Source organism: Bubalus kerabau, chromosome 12, assembly GCF_029407905.1.
Source record: "Bubalus kerabau isolate K-KA32 ecotype Philippines breed swamp buffalo chromosome 12, PCC_UOA_SB_1v2, whole genome shotgun sequence".
Taxonomy (NCBI): domain Eukaryota; kingdom Metazoa; phylum Chordata; class Mammalia; order Artiodactyla; family Bovidae; genus Bubalus; species Bubalus kerabau.
The window spans coordinates 12,305,202-12,325,586 of NC_073635.1; the positions used below are offsets into that span (position 1 = coordinate 12,305,202).

General features: G+C 40.2%; 1 protein-coding gene across 4 annotated transcripts in view; it reads left to right on the plus strand.

Moving 5' to 3' along the window:
* NAA16 (N-alpha-acetyltransferase 16, NatA auxiliary subunit) overlaps window positions 1-13,726 on the plus strand; it is a 64,649-nt gene extending 50,923 nt beyond the window's left edge. For 3 of the 4 annotated variants that reach the window (XM_055541959.1, XM_055541960.1, XM_055541961.1), the window contains 7 exons: window positions 5,409-5,622; window positions 6,551-6,741; window positions 8,745-8,853; window positions 9,280-9,378; window positions 9,689-9,832; window positions 11,707-11,804; window positions 12,570-13,726. In XM_055541959.1, the coding sequence (XP_055397934.1) occupies window positions 5,409-5,622; window positions 6,551-6,741; window positions 8,745-8,853; window positions 9,280-9,378; window positions 9,689-9,832; window positions 11,707-11,804; window positions 12,570-12,767 (1,053 nt within the window). In that variant the 3' untranslated portion in view covers window positions 12,768-13,726. Of the gene's footprint in view, window positions 1-5,408; window positions 5,623-6,550; window positions 6,742-8,744; window positions 8,854-9,279; window positions 9,379-9,688; window positions 9,833-11,706; window positions 11,805-12,569 lie in introns of those variants that run through there. The other variant, XR_008700857.1, reaches the window with a different exon arrangement.
* The last annotated feature ends 6,659 nt before the right edge of the window (window positions 13,727-20,385 follow it).

Consider the following 20,385-nt stretch of genomic DNA (forward strand, 5'->3'; position numbering starts at 1 on the left):
TCGGCAGCCCCGTCCTGAGCTGGCGCAGTCAGGTGAGCCTGCGGTCTGCACCCTGGCAGCCACTTTGGCCTTCTTCCCCATGTGAAAGTTGTGAAGTTGCCCAGAGGAAGGCTGGACCTCTTAGGGGGTGGCGTTGGTCGGGAACTGGAACTAAGATTCCATTAGAGCCCTTTCAGAAGTAGTGTAGCTTTTGCTTTGTTCTTTGCTTTTTAAGCCTAAACTTGATGGCTGATTGCCGGGGGAAACCCTTCTCATCTTCTCGGAAACTGTAAAGCCTTTGGATGATATGTGAAATATTCAGGCAATATCCAGTCATCCTAAGTTTAAGTCAGGCTCTGATTTCTGTGACCAAACCACAGATCACTAGTTTGTTTGACATCCTAGACGATCATCACTTTAAAAGCATTCTGCTCGTTACTGAGGAAAGATGCATTTCTGTTACCAGAACATTCTCAAGGAGCCGTAGCTTGGCACTTATGTATCAGTTGTTCCAGCACAACTGTAATTAGAAGTTGATCAGACTTTCTGTGGAAATCAAATTTCAACACCTTGGGATCATTGGTAATTCTCCATCTCTAGCCCCATTCCTCCTAACATTAGTGACTTTTTAATTTTTTTATTAAAAAATTGTTAGACTATGATCACTAGCTGTACCATTACTAAGTTTCATTTAGATTATGCTTTCTCCTGAGTTTTTAGTGGTTTTGAATAAAGTGGGTGTTGGGGTGCCAACCCTCTGGGAAGTTGAAAGTCTCCCTGTGACTTACAGTTGGTCTTTTGTATACGTGGTTCCTACGTATCCCTGTTTCTGTATCCATGGATGCAACCAACCATGATCACGTGGTCCAGTAGAATTTACTGTTGGAAAAAACTCACATATCAGTGGGCCCACATGGTTATTGTTCAAGGGTCACCTGTATTTCCAGTTTAAGAAATGTGTTTTGACTGGTAGAAAGCATTTTTGAAGGAAAAAAAATTACAGACGATCACTGGTTATCAGAGATGGTAGAAATCATCACCCTCTGGTTATGTTATGTAATTATCATCATTGGAAACTTTACTAAGTATCTTTAGGGTTTGCTGTTGGTACTTAAAAATATAACCAGAGGCAGATACACAAGAAAAGATCCTATTCATATTACGCTTATAAGCTAGTCTTTATAGTGAGTAATTCATGCTAAAAGGAAAAACATTAGTGTAGAGTACAAATAGGGTGATTGAATGTTTGCTGATGAACGCTTCTGAAATAATTAATTTTTCTCTCTTATTTTGGCTGCACTGGGTCTTTGTCGTGGCACGAAGGAGCTCTCTAGTTGCAGCGCGAGGCTTCTCTTGGGAAGCGTGGCTTCAGTGGCTGTGATGCACGGGCTGTGGTGCATAGGCTTAGTCGCTGCAGCGCGCTGGCTTCTCTCCCTGTCTTGAGCAGGCGTGGTTGCCCTCAGGCCTGTGGGGTCTTAGTGCCTTTACCAGGGATGGAACCCAGGTCCCCTGCATTGGAAGGCTGATTCTTAATCTCCAGACCACCAGGGAGCTCTCTGAAATTAGTTTCTAATGACATTAATGTCATCTAAAAGAAAATTCTTGATGACAACAATTGTAAGGATTTAGGAGTAATTACAGAATTAAAAGGTACAACAGATACCTATTTGGGTTACCTTTGTGCCTGGGTTTTAAATAGTTTAGTAAAGACACAAGCACCTCATTCAAAAATAAAACTTTGGGGACTTCCTTGGCAGTCCAGTGGTCAAGACTCTGCTTTGCCAATGCAGTGGGGGCACAGTTTGAATCCCTGTTCAGGGAACTAAGATCCTGCATGCTGTGTGGCAAAAAAATTATATATATATAAAATTTTGTAGTTGACCTTCTAAATAGAAGGTTATTGAATAGGGAACTAAGTTCTAAGAAGGACTGAGTCCTTCTGCCTTCAAGAATTCTTTCACTGAAGGCAGGTTCAGCCTAGGACATACTGCTTTGCACTCTTACTAATTGGATTTGAAATGTTAGAATTCTAGAATGGTCCACTGTAGTCCTTTTTCTGCCTTCTTCTTGCCTTCCTTACAGGGTTTAAGATTACATGTAGTGATTATGTAGTCCAACCCAATCTGATGTTTAGAACTTAAGTTTTATTAAAAATAAGACAGAATGACCACCTTCATACTATTGGCTATAAACTTGTGTTCAGAATAATATTTTTAACTATTTTTTCTTTCAAGAATTGAGCCTTTTCCCCCCTTTTTTTCAGGTGATTAGTTTCTCATTATTTTAGCGTGTTGATTTATATCTGAGAGGAGCAGTACATATTTCTAAAACTTTGTGATAAGATCTAAGGTTTCCAGTAGATCAAAACCACAGGATGTTCGTAACTTTATCTTTTTTTATTAATTGTATTTATTTATGGCTGTGCCGGGTCTTCAGTGCAGTGTGGGTTCTTCTCTAGGTGCAGTGCGTGGCTTCTCGTTGTGGTGGCCTCTCTCGTTGCAGAGCAGAGGCTCCAGGGTGCACTCTTCAGTAGGTGCGGTTCCAGGGCCCTCGAGGACAAGTGCAGCAGTTGGGGTGCGCAGGCTTAGTTGCTCCACAGCATGTGGGATCTTGGATCAGGGAACGAACCCATGTCTCCTGCATTGGCAAGAGGACTTTTCCACTGAGCCACAAGGAAGCCCGTAACTTTATCTTCCATTGCATCTTAGTCTTTATCAAGTTGACACTCACTTTATAACGACAGATTTTCTGTAAAGAAATTAAGAGTTGCTCATTGCCCTGGTTGGTCTAGCTCTTACTTCTTTTACTTGTTTGTTTGTTCATGGCTATGTCAGGCCCCAGTTGCGGCACAGGAGAGCTTTGTTGCGGCGTGCACGCTTCTCAAAGTTGTGGCACGTGGACCCAGTAGTTCGGGCTCACAGGCTTAGTTGCCCCTCGGCATGTGGGACCCAGGAGTTGAGCCTGTGTCCCCTGCATTGCAGCTGTAGAGACTTATGTATGGTGACGTCACATGGAACTGCTCACGCACATCAAGCCCATCTCAGCTCCTTGGGTTGGCAGTCATCTGCAGGGTGTAGCCTGGTGGGGGTGTTGGCAGTCATCTGCAGGGTGTAGCCTGGTGGGGGTGTTGGCAGTCATCTGCAGGGTGTAGCCTGGTGGGGGTGTTGGCAGTCATCTGCAGGGTGTAGCCTGGTGGGGGTGTTGGCAGTCATCTGCAGGGTGTAGCCTGGTCGGGGTGTTGGCAGTCATCTGCAGGGTGTAGCCTGGTGGGGGTGTTGGCAGTCATCTGCAGGGTGTAGCCTGGTGGGGCCGATGAGCAAAGAGGACATACGACATCCCTGTACCGCCTTTGTAACTCCTTTGTCCGTGCTCATCTCAAAACGAAAAGTTAAGAAAGTCAGCTTAAGATGACTTAGTTGCTCTTAAGTAGGAATATGCCATCCTCAGCAGGTTCCTGAGACACAGAGCTTTGAGCGCAAGAACTGAGAAAGCCTCAGACACACTAGGATAAGTGGGTTGCTTTGTTTCTGGAAGACAGTGACTGGAGAGAGGCAGGCTATGGGCGGCTACTGATAAAGAGGCGGCTTACACGCTTGTGGTTCTGTGTGGCTCCCTTGAGACCTCACTCAAACCTCATGCTCTAGGAATGTCTCTTGAAACTTGCATCTGCCTTTTTTTACACAAAAAGGTTTCTCACCCTAAGAAAACTGCAACCTCTTAAGACGTTTTCATCTCATTGTGTGCTCCATGATTTGGGGCACTGCCATTTTTCCTCAGTTGTATTGAATTTTAAGATATTATAGTGCTAGGTATAACATTATTTATATTAACCATGAACAATTACGTAATTCCTTCATTTAAAAAAGTTACTTGATTTGTGTTATTGATGGGAGGAATGAAACTTTCAAATATACATTAAAGCATGGTTCGTGAAGTAGTAAATATAAACTAATGTAGAAGTCATTTTTTTCACCATTTCTTTCCCTCACACTGTGTGCGTTTATTCTTTTTATCTTAATATTTTAGAATATCAGGCTCTTAATGTAATTCTGTGTATGATGTATTTCTAATTACTAAGACAACTAAAATTATCGAATGATACGGATGGTTACTAATGTGTTTTCTGCACAGTGAGTTAACTAGGCCCCTAGGACAGAGGTGAAGTAGTAGAAGAGTTTGATCTGTGTTTGTGTGATGAATCATTCGTCTGTATATTTTTGGAGAAGCTAAAGTAGGGGAAAAGAAAGAAGATGGAGGTGCAGATGCACGTAGGGAAGAAAATAGAAGTATAAATTGTTTTGTTGGGGAGTTAGTCATCTTTTCTTTCATGTAAGGGATTAGTTCTTAACCCTTTGGGGGCCATGGACACTTTGAGAATCGGTTGAAAGCTTCAAGCTCGCTCCTTAGGAAAACATTACTATGCTTGTTTATACACCGACTCCAGATTAAAAACTTTTGCTAAAATGGGATATAGTTGGATAAACAGGAGTTTAATGAGTGAGAGAAAGCCATAACACTCTGTGCTTGTAAAGCAGTTTACTGTTTAGAATGAACTTTAAAATAATTACTTGATCCCCTAACAACCTATGAGATTGGCTGTATATATATTTTTTATTCCTAACTTAGGTTAAATAACTGAGGCTGTAGGAAATTACGAAGTCACATGCCTTAAAAGCAGCTTCTCTCTTGAGTTGGCACATACTGCGCTTACTGAATGTCTTCTGTGCTAGGCCCTGTGCCAGGGTGTGGGGATGGATATGACAGGCTAGTCCTTGAAGAATTCATGGTTGAGTAGAACCATCTGATGTATAGACATTCACTGTAAACCTGTATATGTTTAGTCTCCATTCAGAGCTCTGTTTAACTCTGCCTTGCTGATTTTGAGGGAATACTGATAAGTATTTATTAAAACTAAAAGATTGGTATATTCTAATTTCCAGGTTTAAAAAATAACCTGGGCATCTGCCTTTCTTTTATTAGGCTGTGCCACATGGCTTGCGGGATCTTAGTTCCCCAGCCAGGGTTGAAAGCACCAAGTCCTCACTGCTGGTGCTCAGTCGTGTCCAGCTCTTTGTGACTCCATGGACTCTAGCCCGCCAGGCTCCTCTGTCTGGAGTGGGTTGCCATTTCTTCCTCCTGGCTTAACCACTGGACTAGCAGGAAGTTCCCCTCATCTGACTTATTACATATAAATTGGGTATCATCATGAAACATGATTTCTAGGGAATGGGGATGGAATGTAAGGAAGAGAAGCTTAAGTTGAATGCAAAGAACAACTTGAGGTCCTTTGTATGTTAAACCCTGGAGAGGGCAACTAAGTGAAATTGTGACTGCTTACATTATCTTACAGGCTTTTTATAATTTTCTTTAAAAAAAGTAGGCGTTATTGACATAAATGTAAGGGATAACTTTGTGGTTTTGTTTTTAAGCACTTTTCTGAGATAACTGACGATCAGTTTGACTTCCATACTTACTGCATGAGGAAGATGACCCTTCGGGCCTACGTTGACCTTTTGAGATTAGAAGATACACTCAGGAGACATGGATTTTATTTCAAGGCTGCTAGATCAGCTATTGAAATATACTTGAAACTGTATGATAATCCCTTGACCAGTGAAAGCAAACAACAAGAGAGAAATTCAGGTAACTAAAGAGACTTGCTTAAAGAGACTTGAAGAGAACACAGAATTTCAGAATGTCATTAACTTAATGATGGAATAGTATATTATCAAATGAGTGTGAAGGCAACATTAGATAATGGATATACCCCCAAAAAAGTAGGAGGAAGACTTAGAAAGTGTTGTCCTGTAACTGATAATGTTTATGGGCTGTCTTGTTTTGTTTTTTTAAAGTGGTAATTGAAAACAACTGAGCTTTTTAGAGGAAAAAATATATTTGTACAGCTTCTAATACCTACTTGACTGAAAATAGTAATGCCAATGAGAATATCTGAATACATTTTACTCACTAACATGTCAATACCCAAGAATATTTGAGAAATAGTGGCATGAAAGCAGATTTCTGAACAGATCACTTGTGCCTGTGTGCTTTGTCTCACTTCTTGAATTTTTCCAAAAGGATAATCTTCAACTCCACTTTATACAGTCTGGGACTTGAGACCGAGAGAGAGGATTTGCCTAAGCCCATGTATTGTGTGGGAGGAGGAGCTAGGCTAGCGTCGGTTAGTTTTAGTTGACGCAGCATTTGCTGTTGCCCTTGGTGTGCCACGTGTAAGCTGATCATTAGGAATACACCCTCTAAAAACTTTCATACACGTGCCTCCCCTCCCCCAAACATACTAGTGACAGCCGCTCAGCTGTGTCTGACTCTCTGCACCCCGTGGACGGTAGTCCATGGGATTCTCCAGGCCAGAATACTGGAGTGGTTGCCTTTGCCTTCTCCAGGGGATCTTCCCAACCCAGGGATTGAACCCGGGTCTCCTGCACTGCAGGCAGATTCTTCACCTTCTGAGTCACCGGGGAAGGCCAGATAGACTAATAAGATGCATTGAGTAAGAATATGAGGAAATTGAGAGCACTGACTCAGTTTTCATTCATTTGAATATTTACAGAAAACCTGTCAGCCAAAGAGTTGAAGAAAATGCTTAGCAAGCAGAGAAGAGCTCAGAAAAAGGCTAAAGTAGAAGAAGAGAGAAAGCATATGGAAAGGGAACATCAACCAAAAAATCAAAAGAAAAAACGGGATGAAGAAGAAGAAACCAGTGGTTTCAAAGAAGAACTTCTACCTGAAAAATTAGAAAGGGTGAGATGAATACACTGTATTTATTTGATAAAATTTGTATTATTTAGTTCTGTGCTGACTATAAATATGATTTATTTAAATCTGTAAATCAGAAGCCAAATTTGTAGTATTAGCTAAGATCATTATGATGGTCGTCAGTTACTTTTAAGTGATAATATGTAAGTTTGGGCTAATGCAGATTATAGGTAGAATTGTACTTGTGGTAGGCAGAATAATAGCCCTCCAAATGCATGCATGTTCTAATCCCTGAAAACTGTGAATATATTACATTACACAGCAGAGAGAATTAAGGTGGCAAATGAAATTTAAGGTTATATTTAGGAGGCCTTTAAATAAGACAAACTAAGATCCCACATGCCTTAAGTATGGTGAAGCCAAAAAAAAATCTGAAAAATAAAAAACTGGACAGGGAGAGGATTCCTGGACTACCCAGTGAGCCCAGTGTAGTTAATCACAGGGACCTTAAGGGGAGGAGGGCAGCAGGCGGGGAGGGCTGAGTGATGGGAAAGGACTCTTTCCTCTGTGGCTGCCTGTGAAGGAGACGGGGGGCCCCGAGCCAGGAGAGGTGGGCATCCTGAAGAGGCTGAGAAAAGGCGTGGAAACACTCTCCCTTAAAACGTCCAAGAGGAAATGCAGTCCTCTTGGAGTGCAGTGAGACCCACGTTGGACTCTTAACCTACAGAACCGTGTCAGATAAATTTGTGGGGTTTTGTTTTGGCTGCAGTATGCAGCGTGAGGGAACTTAGTGGCCCAACTGACACTGTTTGGTGTCACTTGAGGGTCTCCAAAGAACTCTAGTACCACAGTCCTGTATGCCTCGGTGCGGAGAGACTTCAGCAAGAGCAAAGTGATCTGTTAGACTGGACTCTCGGGAGGCTTACCGGTGTGCAGGCGGGGAGTGCCACGCCCGAGAACGTAGTCCGAACTGGTAATCAAAGCACGAGTGAGGAGGAGGGAGAGGACCTGTGTGCCTTCCCAAGCGGACGCTGTGCTTCCATCACCTGCTTCTCCTCCAGGTTGGGCGGGGACTTTTTTCTTGTCCCTACACAGTCAGGCTCGGTTCACACATTACTCTTTCCTGTGTGTGCATGTCCTCGGGATCATTAGTGCACTGAGCTCACTGGGCAGGATGTGGGTCTCGTGCCACCGTTTTTTTTATTGTTTTGGGGCACGTCCTGTGCTTCTGTTGCATGGCTTTGCTGCCAAGCAAGGCTGCTTGGTTTTGTGGTTAAGTAAACCTGCTTTCCTTGAGTAATCATTAACTTAAAGAGGTCGTCCATATTTTTTCTACTTAAATTCCCTCTTGGGATTAACTTTAATCACCTACTTTGTCCCTTTACGCTGTCCTTATCATAACCAGAGATTGAACTCATGCCCCGTGCATTGGGAGCACAGAGTCTTAACCATGGTACCGCCAGAGAAATACCTAAATTTGTGTTAATACAGTAAATTTTTGGTAATTTGTTAGAGCAGCAATACAGTGAAATATGGCAGCATTTTATATACTTGGCTAGATAATGTTTTAGCTACAAAGAGAATAGTAGCTTATCTCCACAATTTTTTCAAAATATTAATAGTTATTTAGGAACCAGATTTAGGGAAATATTTAGCTTTCTGGTTTATTCACTGTGAATCTAGTATTTTAAACTTGACTTTTTTTCAAGTTTGTCTCCTTACTTTAGAACGTCAAGGGGCTTGGTATTACATTGGTATTTGTAGTACCAATTCATTAAGTCTACAGAATGATTTTCTGTATTTTTTATTTTTATAAAATTATTTTGAATTTTCTAAACATGAAAACAGTAGAGCTATTTCCATTTTGAATAGTATTGACTATACTTTGTTTATAGTTGATAGTTTAAAAATTTTTTTCTTGCTGCTTAGATATATAAAAAGAACTATCTAGATTACTTCAGCTATGCATTAGTATAAAATTTGGGGGGAAATTTGACTTGTGTGCCTGCTTTTTAAATACAATAATTTTTCTTTCTGTTTCAAAATAGATAGAAAATCCATTAGAAGAAGCTATCAAGTTTCTTATACCTCTTAAGAACCTTGTTGCTGATAACATTGACACTCATCTGTTAGCATTTGAAATATATTTTAGAAAAGGTAATAGTTTGGATTCAGATTTTAATTTTTTATTTTATTGGTGACCATATTCAGTATAATGTTTGTGAGTTAGATCCGTTTTTGTTTCTTAGACCTTCATTTCAACCTCCCACAAAGGCGCTTAATCCCTTTTTCCTTTGCTACTCAAAACTTTACTGAGTAATAGATTAGAATATTATGATCAAATGAATTATTTGACTAGGCATACAGATTGTTTACCTGAAGTAATTCTTGATGATTTTTCAAGCATTTCTTTAGAAAATAAAAGTTGTCTCTGATAACCAAAATCAACTCTGAATTTTGCTTTTGAAGATTATAGGAAAGATAATACTTTGTTTCTGGATTTTAAGTGAAGCTAAAATAAAGGGAATAAAGTAACATACTTAAATATTGATGCTGTTACTTGTCTAATTTTTTCTGACATAGGAAAGTTTCTGTTAATGCTGCAGTCTGTTAAACGAGCTTTTGCTATCAACAGGAATAACCCATGGCTACATGAATGTTTAATTAAATTTTCTAAATCTGGTAAGTATAAAAAAGGTAATATTTATGTAAAAGTAATTATGACAGTTCGCCTGTCTTCTATTGAGCTGGACATGAAAGAGATTAGTACAAAGAAAAAAGTTGGCAAAGTACTTAAATGAAGATACTAGCAAAGATATGTTAGAAATTAGTGCATTTTAAGCTGGAATGTATTTGTATTCCAAAGGAACACTCCTATTTTTATTATGTAAAATGTATCAGGCTTAATAGTAAATATGAATGTATTTCAATTGATTTTGTTTCAAAGGACAGGCCAAACATACTGTAGACTATAAATGCTCTGTTTTTACAGTGTCTAATCACAGTAATCTTCCAGACATCGTGAGCAAAGTTCTATCTCAGGAAATGCAGAAAATATTTGTTAACAAGGATTTGGAAAGTTTTAATGAGGATTTTCTCACACATAATGCTACCTCTCTTCAGCATCTACTTTCAGGTTGGTATTTAGCTCCCAGGGTTAAAATGTTTGTGGCAAAAAGTTAGAATATGATGGGGAAAAAAAGTTTGGCAAGATGATCAAACTATCAGAGAAAAAGAACACAGTACTATTGTGATCTTTCAAATTAGGAAAGATTATTTTTAAACATAACCGTACAGAATCTATGGGATTCTGCCAAAGCAACTCTTGAGAGAAGTTCGTAGCAGTACAAGCCTTCCCCTGAAAATAAGAAAAATCTCTAACCTAACCTTCCACCTTAAAGCAAAGGTTATTTGTGTTTGAAAAAAGGAGGCTGAAGTATGGGAAAGCTGTAGTGTGAAGTAGTCTTGTATTGTACTGCTGCGGGTGGGAATTGGCCTGACCAAGTAGGAAGACAACTCATCGTTCTTATCAAGAACTTTGTCTTTTGCTATAGCTGTACATACTTGTGTAAATAATTTTAAAGAATCCAAAGCAAAGAAAGAGTTTTAAGGTCAAAGGTATTAACTGGAATTATGTGTGTAAGGATGAGGGAAAGGATGGAAGCAAAGCTAATGAATGTCCAGTTACAGGGGAAGCAGTGGTCCTGTAGGCTGGACCACCAGGTGGTGATAGAAAGTGATGTCTATACAAAAGATTTACAACAGGAGCAAGCAGTATAGAGAGAGAATTGACGTACAGTACAGTCTCAGCTGTGTAAAAATATCCATTGCATAAAAGCTGAGGAGAAGCATGTATTAAAGTGGTTGACTGAATGTTGAGGTTATGTGAGACTTACTTTTTTCTTGTATTTTGGTTACTTTCTATATTTTGTGTTTTGAGGACTTACTATATCTTGCCCTGTTACAGCAAGGATTTTAGGCAGTCTATACAAATTCATAAAATGACAAGGTGGCATACATGCAAACTAGAAGAAGACTGGAAATGGAACTGGGGACAAAATTAACGAAGTACATAATGTAATTAACTATGCTCCTACTTTAAGCCACGTATTTAAATATTTTAACCTAAGCTTTCTTGTTGTAAAGGCAAACTGCTTGGTTATGTTATCTATGAAAAAAGTTAATTCCTATGAAAAATTACAGCACTTCTTGGTAGTAAGGGCAGGTAAGAATTTCTCATCAAAAACACAGGATAATGGAAGGAGATATTTCTTTATTATAATAATGGGAAATGCCTTTCTAAACATGTTCTCAGAAAAAGATAATTTTTACTTCAATAAAAATAAAGCCATAAAGAAAGTCAAAAGGCCAAGAAGGGAAAATATTCACAAATATGTAACTGAGTAAAGCTAATAATATGCATACTAATCTTATAGATTAATAATAAAAATATGTTAATAAAAGACCAAGAAAAAATGAACATGGACCATGAATTTATAGGGGGAACATAAATTGGATTTTACTTTAAAATAGCTTTAAAAATTACTTTCTTCATAAATATGCAAAGATTTTCCTGTTGTCCATCTATCACACTACTCTGATAATAGTTTGTTCCTTAGGTGTTTTATTTTAGAGTATCATGTTTCAAAAATGATTTTAGTTGAAATATTGACTGATGCCACAGGGGTAGCCCATAGTTACATTTCTGAGGGGTGGGGTTGTTAGCCCTGGTCTCCTGGTAAATGCTTCACAGCCATCTCTTTATCACAGAAAAAGCCCCAATTTGTAGGGGCCTTTTTGTGTGTGTGTCTAAACGTAATACAAATACTTTTCTTGTGGCCCCAAGCTGTCAGTGGGATATCATGGAATAAAGAGTTAGGGAAAAAGGCCACAGTCGTGTGCAGCCCACTGCTGACTGGATACCTGGAGCCATATTTTAAGTCACTGTTCGGTTCAGATCAAATCTAAGATGTCCACATTTACTGGTTTTGAAATGTCTTGGTATTTCAGGTGCTAAAATGATGTATTTTCTGGACAAGTCAAGGCAAGAGAAAGCAATTGCTATTGCCACTAGACTGGATGAAGCTATAAAAGATAAAAATGTAAAGGTAAGATTTTTCACCAGCCGATTGCCACAGATTATGGATACCGAGTGAGCTAACAGAACATCTCTTTGCAACGTAATTCCTGAGTGGGCCTTCGGAGTTACGTCTGGATTTGAATCTCAGCTCTGCTCACTGTGAGCTGGGTCATGTTAGGCAGTTTACCTCCTTAGCGTCCTTTTCCTCATTTATAAGTTGAGGATGAAAAGGCGGTCCATCTCAGAGTTAGCATAACAGGTAACAGAAATAGTAAACTGTGAGGTGCTTGACATGCAGTAAGCACTCAGTAAATGGGAACTATTACTGTTAATAAAGGACACGTTCAGTAATTATGGGCTTCCCTGGTGGCTCGGAGGGTAAAGCATCTGCCTGCAATGTGGGAGACCCAGCTTCAATCCCCGGGTTGGGAAGATCCCTTGGAGAAAGAAATGGCAACCCGCTCCAGTACTCTTGCCTGGAAAATCCCATGGACGGAGGAGCCTGGTGGGCTACAGTCCGTGGGGTCTCAGAAAGTCACACACGACTGATTATAGTTTCAGAGATTCACCTTTGTAAAGTATTAGAATTCTGTTGCTTTTCCAAGGCCTCATAGAATTGATTTTTTAAATGTTCCTTTTTGTGGTGATTACTTGTTATAGATGGCAAGAAGGTATCTTAGAGTGAGGCCTTGTTGATTTTCTGTTGCTTAATTAACAAACTGCATCTTTTGGTTAAGGTGATTATTAACCAGGTTATTTTTTAAATAGTTTTCTTTTTTTCCTTGTTTAATAGACTTTAATAAAGGTTTCTGAGGCGCTGCTCAATGGCAGCTTTGGGAGCTGCAACTCCCAGTATGAGGAGTATAGGATGGCATGTCACAAGCTGCTTCCCTTCTCTTCTGCTTTCCTGCCTGCTCTCAGCGAAGTCAGCAGTCACAGCGCAGCTCGGAACCACACAGCCAACTGTGATGTCTTGGCAAATGAAACCTGAAATCCTCTAGAAAGTTGACTTCTCTTAGACTCAAAGCTGAATTCAGGTTAAGGTTTCTCTTCCATTTTGTGCTTTAATATAGATAAGAAATGAAATACCGTTGACCCTTGAACAACATGTATTTGAATTGCAAGGATCCACTTAATGTGTTGATTTTTTCCGTAGTAAATACTACCTTACTCTGTGGTCTGCGGTTGGTTGAATCTGATGCAGAACCCACATAGGGAGGAACTGTGTGTGCACAGGCAGCAGACTATTAGTGTATGTGTATTTTTGACTACACGGAGGGTCAGAGCACCTAACTGTTGCTTTGCACAAAGGTCAGCTGTAATGGGTATCATCTGACTCTGCCACTTTACGTAAAAATCTGTTAAATTACCTGTTTGTTCTTGTACAGTTGTCTTAAATTTTTCACTTATCAACACTGTGATGGTTGCTGTCACTTCGTATTGTGACGATGATAATTTCCTAATTAACCTACGTTGAATCCAGCTCCACTGTATTATTTTCTTTAGATTCAGGTTTCATTTCAGAATTTTATGTTTTGATCCCTTCTTGGTTTGTTTTGTTATTGTCTGTTTGCTTTTTAAAGCACATCAATATTCAAGTATTAACTGTATTTCAAAACGGTATGGAACTCCTTTTGGCAAATATTTATTTAAAGCTTAACTTTAGTGTTTTTCTTTGTCCACCTTGTACCATTTTCTTCTTAATATCCATGAAAACGCTATTGTCTGTTGAACAAGGGTACTGCAGCTGTATGTTGATGCTTCAGGGTGTGGGGATCCGTTTGCCTCTTACCCATGGAAGTTCAGTAGTGACTTTGTTGCATATCTAGGTCAGTCTTGACCCACAGGCGAGAGCTGTGCTTTTTTGACTAAATTGCTTTGTGTGTCCCCAGGGAGTTTAAGTAGTCTATATATGAGTGGTGTGCTTCAGGAGGGCGTGACGGCACAGAAGACAGATTTCAGTGAGATAGTCTTACTCTTATAGCTATACACTGACTATTAAATACATTTTAATATCAGCACAGTGAGAATCTAGACCATCAACTAGTTTTGGTACCGAGTCCAAGCTCACTCTGCTTGCCACACGACAGGGCAGTGAATCCCAGAGACGAGCTGTTGAGACAAGGAAGAGACTATCTGGAAAGCAGCCGACCGAGAAGACGGCAGGCCAGTGCCTCAAAATAACCATCTGACAGGGTCTGGATGCCAGGTTCTTTTATAGATCAGAGATGGGGGGAGGTGAGGAAGCAAAGTAAAAAGACTGTTAGTCTTGCAAACATCTTTCAGAATGGCAGGCTTCAGTCAGGGGATGTGTTAATTCCTCCCTTCTGCCATCTGCAGGTGGACAGGGTTCTGAAGAAAAGCGCTTTAGTTTATAGGCAAGCACAGGGCCAGGGTCCTCCAGCCAAGCCATTAAGTGTAATCATAATAACAGAAGCGAGTCAAAGAAACCATTTCCAACATGGAGTCAGGATTGGCTTCCTCCTTGCAACAGTGTAATTATTAAAACATAGTGTTGTTGAGCAATATTTAGGGGGGAATAGCTTTTGTTCTTGGAGAAGGAAATGGCAACCCACTCCAGTGTTCTTGCCTGGAGAATCCCAGGGACGGGGGAGCCTGGTGGGCTGCTGTCTATAGGGTCGCAGAGTCGGACACGACTGAAGCAACTTAGCAGTAGCAGCAGCAGCTTTTGTTCTATCTTGTACAGAAAACAGTAATAGTATCATTGAATATGTTTTTTTCAGAACCATATATGTCTGTAACATTAATACTTCCTTTTAAGACAAATACAAATTCAAAAGAGATTTTATTTAGAGAAAATGTTCTAATTAAAATTGTTTTCCTTCACGCTAAGTGTATATTTAGATTCATAATTGTTGAGAGAAAAGAATTCACTGTAAAATAATGCCAACCTATATAATGCTGTAATAAATTATTTTGTACTTGTGTTTGTGTTATTGCTTCACACTATCAAAATTGCTTGTTTTTTTTATTGCTTTACGCTATCAAAATATTTTTTCAAAATGTTTTTCTTTGACAGAATACAAAATTATCATAGTTTTAGAAGTTTATTTAAAAAAAAAAAACCACCTACCAATATTAGTGCCACAACAGTTTGGCTTCTTTTTAGTGTTTTAATAATATTAGAAGTAGGCTATCTTTGTCACTAAATACCCTGGGAAACATGTAGTTTTTCATGTTACTGTCAGTAAGATGCCATTTCTTTAAAAGATGCCAGTTAATCATGATTTATATGGAAGTTGTGCTTTCAACAGCAGTCTTTAAAAAGGATCCCATTGAGATCGTTGGAGCTTCTGAGTTACGTAGGGTGGGTACAGTGGAGACGTGGGAAGTTAGGTTTAAGGTGTGGAAGGCAGGAAGAGAGTGACGCTGGGATTAGTGAGACCCAGTGGTGTGTTCCTCTGTGTATAGAGATTGTATCTATTTACTCCCATCCCACTTTGAGTGTGAGCATTGTGAACCTGGAATGTGGGTAGGGATCCTTTTTAGTAAGGGTTTTGTATCATGTCCCTCAGTCGCGTCCCTCCACCCGATCCCAAGTTTGGCAGAGGACCTTTTAGTTTTGGAAAGCTAAAGGAGAATAATGATAAACCTAAAGGAGATGCATCTGAGAGCCAAGTACTTAGTGAGATCTCTAGTCTCAGCATGAAAAGTCCTTTGAACTTGCCAGGTTTATCAGAACAGATAGGAAAAGGCAAAGATTCGCGTGATTGTGTCATGACTTCAGAATTTGACTTTAGGCTTCTTGTGGTTTCTTCCTTTTTTGGCCCTGCCACATGGCTTGTGGGTTTTATTTCCCTGACCAGGGGTGGAACCTGTGCCCCTGCAGTGGAAGCACAGAGTATCCTCAACACTGGACTGCTAGGAAATTGCTGGTTTCTTTCTTGAGGAATGGATTTAGCAGGCAAAGCCTACAGGGTAAAAAGCTATATATAATCCAGTCTGTGTTTTATTGAGCATCTTGTGTGTGTCAGACATCGTTCCAGGTATGACAGACACAGTAGTGAACAAAAGTGTCCTTATTTTCATGGAGTTTGTATTTTAGTAGGGGGAGAACAAACAAATTATTATATAGTGTCAGGTAGTAGTAATTACTGTGAATAAAAATCAGGTTTCTGAAAAGCATTATTGAATGTAAGAAGATGAAAGGCTTTTTAAGGATTGAAGAAAAGTTACTTTGAGCTTAAAATTGTATATCCAAGCAAATTAGCATTAGAATATGACAACATTTAAAAATATCCTTAGTCATTTAAACCTCAGATTTGCCTTAGAAAGGTCCTAGTAGAAAATACTTTTGGAACAATATTAAGAGGTAACAAAATCAGGAAGATGCTTCTAGAGATACAGTGAGAAGAGTGATCAAGTAACTTTGCAGAGTTGACTGTTACCAAGCTATTTTTAATGTAGCAAAATTCTAGGCATTACCATCAGGGCTATAGAGGGATCAGATCAGTCGCTCAGTCGTGTCCGACTCTTTGCGACCCCATGAATCGCAGCACGCCAGGCCTCCCTGTCCATCACCAACTCCCGGAGTTCACTGAGACTCATGTCCATCGAGTCAGTGATGCCATCCAGCCTTCTCATACTCTGTCGTCCCCTTCTCCTCTTGCCCCCAATCCCTCCCAGCATCAGAGTCTTTTCCAATGAGTCAACTCTTCGCATGAGGTGGCCAAAGTACCGGAGTTTCGGCTTTAGCATCATTCCTTCCAAAGAACACCCAGGGCTGACCTCCTTCAGAATGGACTGGTTGGATCTCCTTGCAGTCCAAGGGACTCTCAAGAGTCTTCTCCAACACCACAGTTCAAAAGCATCAATTCTTCGGCGCTCAGCCTTCTTGAAAGTAAGAGCTGAAGTGCTTTAAGAGGACGTTACAGACATTGAAAAGATTAAGAAATTGATGAATTTTTCACTATGCACAAACATGAATGATTATTAAAAACTAAAAATATAAAAGAAGAAAATTTATCTAGTGGGAAGCAGAAAAAGAGGAACAGAGATTACAGTGAATGAAAAATTCTGATGGACCACTGACGACAATAAATGGGTTAAACTCAGATTCTTAGATTGTATTAAAATTATTTATACACTTGAAATAAAAGCATGGAGATAGAAATACAGCAAGCTAATATAATATGAACCAGTATAAAGATGGAGTAATAGTTTGAATAGAATTTAATGTAGAATACAGTGGCAAAGAGGATTATATATACATTTATAAAAATACAAATTTAACACTATAAATGGTATAAAATAGAAAATTTTTTAACTGTAGTGATATGTGTTAACTGGACTTACTATGATGATCATATAGCAGTGTGTACATACAGTGAATTGTGCTGTACACCTGAAACTGTTAACCTTAGTCATCTCAATAAAAATGAGAAGGTATGTCTACTGTTGACTTACATGCACTTGCTTACACCTTAGTTTATATCAAGCAAGAATAGAGTGCTGAAGAGAGAAATAGAAATACCAAATTACAATTGCAGATTTTAATACATATTTTTCCCCTCTCAAAAATTGAAAGATAAGCAGATAAACAGCAGTTAACTGAAGACAGATCATGTAATTAGTTTGAGATAGTGTGTATATATTATTCTTCACTAAGTATGTGATGCACGGTTTACTGTTTTTAAGTACGGTAGGCCAAGAAAGCATTTCTAGTGGGATGACATTTGGACAGCTTTGCTGATCAGATATTGGTGGGAAGAACTTTCCAGGAGGACTTAACAGGCTCAAGGCCTTGAGGTGAGAATTGCTAGTAGATGACTGAGTGGCCACGTGTCTCAAGTTTTTTAATATGTTGTGGAGTAAAAATGTTTGGACATTGTAGATTTAAGTAGCTACAAAACTTCAAGAATTACAATGGATTTCAGTGCCTGGTGACTCCTCTGAGAAGAATTAATTGAAGGAGGAAACAGAACAGGCTCCATCTTGAAAGCAGGACTCCATCGTGGGCCGAACTGTGAACTTTGAGCTCTAAGCCCAGTATCTATGTAAACGACATACCAACTGGAAAACCAGGCTCCCCGGATGGAAGAACCCAGGACTCATACCTAGACTCTCCATTGCCTAAAAGAACACCCTAATTATCTGTGTAACCAAATAGAATCATAAATTCTATTATGCTTATTGGGGTATGACCACAGGCCTATTGATAATTGTCCACTGTTAACTACCTAGGCTTAAGGCATATGAATCACGGATAAACTTTGATTGTATCTTTCTCTTCCTTTGTTCAGACTAGTTTCAGGGAATTTGGGGAGGTGGGTTTGGGCACGTACACGTTGGGTATATGAGGTTTTCACAAAAACTGGTCGGGGTCCTTGGCTAAGAGGAGACTCTGCTTTGGGCCCGCCGGTGTAATACACTGCACTTCACCATCTGCATTGTCCTTCTGAGTGAGTTTGTTTCCCGAAATGCGTGGCTACAACATAATGACGTCTGGTAAGTTTTTAGCTATGAAATAGACTATGATCTCATTAATAGATTTCGTTCTTAAAAATTTGTGAAAATGATTTTAATTCCTAATAGCGTACCTACTAGCTCTACCCCCTTCCTTCTGAACGCGTGGATACTAGTTCTAAAATTCCCAGGTGGCTCAATAGTAAAGAATCTACCTGCCAATGCAGGAGACAGTTTCAGTCTCTGGGTCAGGAACGTCTCTGGAGGAGGAAATGACAACACACTCCAGTGTTCTTGCCTGAAAAACCCCATGGACAGAGGAGCCTGGCAGGCTACAGTCCATGGGGTCACAAAGAGTTGAACATGGCTGAGCACACACACCATACAAATTGTGATTAAGTGAACTTTCTTTATCTTCAAGTTGCTAAAGTCTTTGTATCACCTGAATTGGATTATGTGTTAGCCTTGGCTCAGGAGCCTCTGAATCTGCAGCCATATCATCAGTTCCCACAGCTGACTTCGGACTGGTTGGAGATTTTCTAATTATCAGAAGCTAAGACTGCCTTTAAAAGGACTCCTGTCTGGACCATTGCTGAATTCTGAAAGCCAGCTCACCCATCCTCACCCTATCCTAATCCACCAAGGATCTGTTGGGACTAATCCTCTTGACAGAGCTGTGGCCCATTTCATAGTGACCCCTTAAGGCATAACCCCTCTGGCTTGTTCTGAGCCAGACTCTCATCCTCATTGTGTTCTCCTTGGGCTTCCCTCTGTGCCTCTTCCTTTTATTCTGTACAACTTACCCCCTGGGAATATTCCACTCCTCGGTTAACCTTTGTTGTTCAGTTGCTAAGTGAGGTCTGACTTTTTGAAACCCCAGGGACAGCACAGCAGGCTTCCCTGTCCTGCACTATCTCCCAGAGTTTGCTCAAACCCGTGTCCATTGAGTCGGTGATGCCATCCAACCATCTCATCCTCTGTCACCCCCTTCTCCTGCCTCAGACTTTCCCAGCATCAGAGTCTTTTCCAATGAGTCAGCTCTTCAGGTGGCCAAATGTATTGGAGCTTCAGCTTCTGCATCAGTCCTTCCAGTGAATATTCGGGGTTGATTTCTTTTAGGATTGACTTGTTCGATCTCTTGTACAAGGGACTCACGAGATTTATTGTAGTTACGGTTATCATAGTTAGGATAGTTATGTCAAGAGATATGGTTATCATAGTTCAACACATCTTCCGTCTCTGCCCTCAGCATTTCCTTTTCTCTTGGCCTTAACTGAGATCTCCACCCATTATGCGGGTCTTTCAAGTGGAGGCTGTTTATTTTCTCACAGAAAATAGGTATCCATACTCCAATTACTGCTTTCAGCCCACCATTCCACTATGATATAAAAACGCATGTTTCTTTGAGATGAATGTCTATGGGCTGTAGTACCCTAGATCCCTCTTTGTTGCTGTCACTTACATACCCCTCTGACTCACAGACTTAGCTGCAGTGGGAATTAATGAGTTATGTGCAAAGCACTGGAACGGCCCCCACACAGTACCCTTTGAGTGTCCTCAGGCATTGTTACTATCTTTGTCTCTCATACTGCCTTGCTGGGGACGCCTACGAGGATGTGGGCTTCAGATGGATTCTCCAGTGTAGGAGGCTTTCCGCTGGGCCTCGAGGAATTTCCTTTTAAACAATAGGAGCTCTGGCCAGCGCTTCTCCTGAGACCTCTGACGCCTGTGTGCTCCATCAGCCCGCAGGAAACAGCGCTGTGTTCAGTGACTCCCCACCAGGTACCAGTGGCCATCAGGTGGGGAGGCTAAGAAACCAACACTAGGCCCCTTGCAGAGATTTTTTTTTTCCTGTTTAATTATCAGTGAAAGAGGAGAGTGAAAAAGCTGGCTTAAAACTCAACATTCAGAAAACTAAGATCATGGCATCCAGCCCCATCACTTCATGGCAAATAGAAGGGGAAAATGTGGAAACAGTGGCAGATTTTCTTTTCCTGGGCTTGAACATCACTGCAGATGGTATCTGCAGCCATGAAATTAAAAGATGCTCCTTGGAAGAAACGTGATGACAAACCTAGACAGCATATTAAAAAGCAGAGACATCACTTTTGCTGACGAAGGTCTGTATAGTCAAAGCTATTTTTTTTTTCCAGTAGTCATGTACAGATGTGAGAGTTGGACCA